This window comes from Eutrema salsugineum, unplaced genomic scaffold (genome assembly GCF_000478725.1).
Source record: "Eutrema salsugineum unplaced genomic scaffold, Eutsalg1_0 scaffold_18, whole genome shotgun sequence".
Lineage (NCBI taxonomy): Eukaryota > Viridiplantae > Streptophyta > Magnoliopsida > Brassicales > Brassicaceae > Eutrema > Eutrema salsugineum.
In genome coordinates, this window is record NW_006256846.1 from 2,622,099 (window position 1) to 2,626,880 (window position 4,782).

General features: G+C 48.3%; 1 protein-coding gene across 1 annotated transcript; it reads right to left on the reverse strand.

Moving 5' to 3' along the window:
• Positions 1–1,663: 1,663 nt before the first annotated feature.
• Positions 1,664–4,546, reverse strand: LOC112087264. Its single transcript, XM_024157290.1, has 5 exons — positions 3,710–4,546; positions 3,338–3,606; positions 2,967–3,274; positions 2,352–2,907; positions 1,664–2,027 (listed from the first exon to the last, which is right to left on the reverse strand). The coding sequence occupies exons 1-5, from the start codon at positions 4,544–4,546 to the stop codon at positions 1,664–1,666; spliced, it is 2,334 nt and encodes a 777-aa protein (XP_024013058.1).
• Between the last annotated feature and the right edge of the window lie 236 nt (positions 4,547–4,782).

Sequence of the window (4,782 nt, forward strand, 5' to 3'; positions counted from 1 at the left end):
GTCGTAGATCCGACCGGATCGAATGCGGGTACGCCAGCCCTTTCAAACTTTCTTGCCGAGCGTGAAACGCAGTCCGCGGCTTGATTCTCTCCTCTTTCCTTTATCATCTGTCTCATGTGTTTTTGTATTTAAGGTTTGGATGACTTTATCCGTTTCCCGAACTTTTATGTAACTGATGCCTGGACGGCTTTATCCACCTGACTTATTGATTTTTTGTTGTATTTGATGCGTTTGTCCTCGATGAATTTTTGACGAAAACTGTTTGTTTGGAACGAGTTATCGTTATCGAGCTGTGTTGGGAATGCTTTCGATTGCTTCCTTGGCCGAACTGTTTACGAAAGATCGATAGAAAAACGGGCTAAGGGACAAGTTGTTAAGGATTCTGTTTAAGTCTAAATCCCGAGCTGGGATTTGATTCGTGGAGCGTTTTCGTTTTAGGTAGCTCTTAAAAGAAACTAAAGTTCCTTTCTGCCTTCCACCGTTAGTGTCGAGGCGTTTGAGTTAGGAAAGAGAGAAAAAGTGTGAGGCATTTCAGATCGGATCTGGTATTTGGCCGTTTGAAGCGCTAAGTTTGGATCTCTTGTTGCCGAGGTCTACGTCCTGAGACGATATCAAAGTTTGATTATAGACCGGCGTTCCTGAGTTTTAAGAGATTTAGCCGGGTTTTAAGAGTTCGTTCCGGTTTTAGAGAAAGCGATGTAGTCTCGAATTATAATCTCATGTACGATGACGAACCGTGGTGACCGATACGTTTTTGGTCTTAAATTTGTATAGCGCGCTTGATTTTAATCCATAGAGGATGTAACTTGCACCCTCGTCCTAGGAAAGGTGGTTAAAAGTCCATTTAGAGAACTTTGTGACTGTTGCCTCGCTGTGGCCAGCAACGAGGCGAGGTGTTTGGAGACTTAGTTTGCCGAAGTGAATACAAGGACAAGTAAAAGTCCGAGGCGATCAAGTCATGATAACTTGTCGAAGTGATAATATCTTGCCGAAGTGATGAACGAACGAATTAAAAATCCGAGGCGAACATGAAATAAGTAGCCGATTTAAAACGAATGAGAAACTAGCCGAAGCGACAATGAACGAATTAGAATTACGAGGTGAACATAAAATAAGTAGCTGGTTTAAAACGAACAAAAAATTGGCCGAAGTGGCAATGTTCCTAGAGACGGTAAACGAGCTAAAATTGTAGAGTTAAATGAAGGTATGTGTATACGTACCCACTCCCCCCCCCTTTTTAGGAGGGGGGACAGCTGAACCCGTCCGAGGACGGGCTGCCTACGTACCCTTTGCAGAGATCAAGCCGTCCTGTAGTTCATGTTGACCTTGTTGTAACCTTAGTGATAATACTTCTTCAGGTGCATTGCATTCCACGATCTTGGAATTGCTTCGTCAGCTACCGTCGCAAGTTCGTAGACTCCTGGGCGAACTACTTTTGTAATCTTGTAAGGACCTTCCCAATTTGCTCCGAGCTTTCCTGCATTCTTCTCGGCAGTGTTTTGGAAAACTTTTTGAAGGACGAGCTCTCCTTCTTTAAATTTTCGACTGCGGACATTTTTGTTGTAGTATCTCGCTGTTGCTTGTTGGTAGTTCCGAATTCGAATTAGAGCCTGGTCGCGCCTTTCATTGACCAAATCGAGTTCGTCCAGCATCATTAAGTGATTCAAGCCTTCTTCTCCCGGCAGAAGTCTTCCTCGAATACCTGGGAAATCCACCTCGGGGGGATTACGCATTCTGCTCCATAGACTAGAGCGAATGGAGTTTCTCCGATGGCTCGGCGCGGAGTTGTCCGATGCGACCAAAGGACTCCTTCGAGCTCATCTGCCCATCGTCCTTTCTTGGCGTCGAGTCTCTTTTTCAGACCATCTAGGATCGTCTTGTTGGCTGTTTTGGCTTCTCCGTTCCCTAGAGGATATCTTGGCGTAGATTTGCTCAAACGGATTTTCCATTTCTCGAAGAAAGCTTCAAAACGCGTTGAGATGAAGTGGGATCCGTTATCGATGACTATCTTGTAGGGGACCCCGTGTCTGCAGATGATATTTTTTCAGAAGAAGTGTTCGACTTGAGCATCCTTTATGCCCGCGTAAGAATCGGCCTCGACCCACTTAGAAAAAAAATCCGTGAGGACGAGCAGAAAACGCTTCTGCTTCGATCGATGTAGAGGTCCGATTATATCCATCGACCATCTCATGAAAGGATAAGGTGACGAGATCGATGACAGCAGCTGGGTAGGTTGGTGAATTGTTGGCGCGTGCCGTTGACACTTCTCGCACTTCGCCGTAAACTTCTCGCAGTCCTTGACCATCATAGGCTAGAAGTAACCGTGCCGTTTTATCTTGATCGCGAGCGACCTTCCGATAGAATGGTTTCCGCACACGCCGCTGTGCACTTCGTGCATGATCTTTCTTGCCTCCGGTCCTTCAATGCATGTCATGAGCGGTCCTAAAAATCTCCATTTAAACACCTCGCCGTCGACGAAGACATATCGCGCGGCCTGGACCTTTAATTTGCGGGCTTCCCACTTGTTGGTTGGTACTTCTCCATCGGCGATATACACTCGGATGGCTCCGAGCCATTCTTTGTCGCAGCCGTACTCCAGCTCGGCTGGTGAGGCGTCTTCATCCATAGCGATTGCTTCGTCGTTCTCTGGTTCCTGCTCAGGAGGATTTATCAGCCGAACTCCTTCTACCTCTTCGATGCTAGGACGTTCGATGATTTCGACTGGAATTGTCCGTCGGAGATCCGGGTCTGAAGTCGAAGCAAGTGCTGCCAAGGCGTCAGCCGAGGTGCTTTCGCCTCGGGGTATTCGTGTGAGGTCGAACGATGAAGCAATCGTTAAACCTTGAGGTAAGCTCTCATTCGTCCGTCTTTCGCCTCGTATTCTCCGTTGAATTGACATGCTACGAGCTGTGAATCGCAAAAAGTTCTTATCTTTCGAACTCTGATTCCCTGTGCTAGTCGTATGCCGGCGATCAGCGCTTTGTATTCTGCTTCGTCGTTCGAGGCGTGGAAGTTCAGGCAAAAAGACTGCTCCAATATTTCTCCGGTGGTAGAGGTGAGACGGATTCCTATTCCCGAGCCGTGTTTAGACGACGAGCCGTCGACATGCAGCATCCATACTGCGTCTGGGAATGGCTCGTTCGTCGCTTCGGCCGGAAGTTCGATGAGAAAATCTGCAAGCACCTGTGATTTTGCAGACGACCTGTTCCGATACTCGATGTCGTACTCGCTCAATTCTATGGCCCACTTGGCGAGCCGGCCGGATTGGCTCGGGCTGTGTAGGATCGAGCGCAGCGGAAGTGTAGCTAGCACAACGATCGAATGTGGTTAAAAATACGGACGCAGCTTGCGAGCCGAGACTACGACTGCTAAGGCGACTTTCTCGATCTGGGGGTAGCGGGTCTCGGCGTCGGTCAGTGTCTGGCTGACGTAGAAAATGGGTTTTTGATCGGATCGTTCTTCTCTTATAAGCACCCCACTCACAGTTGTAGCAGATACGGCGATGTAGAGGAAGAGAGGCTCTTCTTCAACTGGTTTCGCCAAGATCGGCGGGCTTGCCAGATAACTCTTCAATTCATGGAAAGATGCTTCGCATTGCTCGTCCCACTAGAATTTCTTATTTCCCCGAAGGGTGTCGTAGAAAGGCAGGCAGTTGTTGGTGGCAGGCCTCAATCTGTTTGGGATTCGCTTCAATGCCTCGGTGAGTTACCAGATAGCCGAGAAACTCTCCCGAGGTGACCGTAAATCTGCACTTCGCCGGGTTCAGTTTCATGTTGTGTTTGTTCAACTGCTCGAAGCATTCCCGTAGGTGCGCGATATGATCTTTCTCTTCGAGTGATTTGACTAACATATCATCGATGTATACCTCCATGGTTTTCCCGAGCTGATCCGCGAACATTTTGTTGACGAGCCGTTGATATGTTGCCCCTGCGTTCTTGAGTCCGAACGGCATGACTTTGTAGCAGTATATCCCACGATCAGTTATAAATGCCGTTTTTTCCCGATCATCAGGATGCATCAGGATTTGGTTGTAGCCGGAGAACGCCTCCATAAATGTTAACAGCCTATTTCCCGCAGTGACTTCGACGAGCCGGTCGATGTGCAGTAGAGGGAAACTGTCTTTTGGGCACGCCTTGTTGAGGTCAGTGAAATCTACACAGATCCGCCATTTGCCGTTCTTCTTCTTCACAACCACTGGATTCGCAAGCCAGTCTGGATATTTGGCCTTGGCGATTGATCCTACTTTGAGCAATCTATCCACTTCATCGTTAATTGCTTTAGCTCGTTCGGGTCCGAGCTTCCTTCTTTTTTGCTTGATTGGTTTGAAGGTTGGGTCCACGTTCAGCTCGTGACAGGTCACGTTGATGCCTATGCCCGACATATCTTCCACTATCCAGGCAAAAGTGTTGATGTTCTCTTTGAGGAGGGAAAGAAGTTTGCTTCTCACAGGCTCTTCTAGTTTTGCTCCGATTTCGACGCATCGTTCTGGACGCGCTTTGTCTATGCACACCGAGTCCAGTGCATCACATACCGGCTCGGCGCGCATTTCGCGGCTCTCCGCGATCTGTAATTGCTATAGGAGTTTCGAGAGCTTGTTCGCAGGCTCTCGGTCCGTCTTCATCTTTTTGCGATCTATGTCTGCTCGTGCGTCGGTGACGGGGTAACTCAGCTTGTGCTCCGCTAAGCAGCACATTCGCGACTCCTTCTGATTTCCCCAGATCGTTTTGATGCCTGCTGGAGTCGGGAATTTGAGACAGAGGTGATAGGTGGAAGGGACCGCCC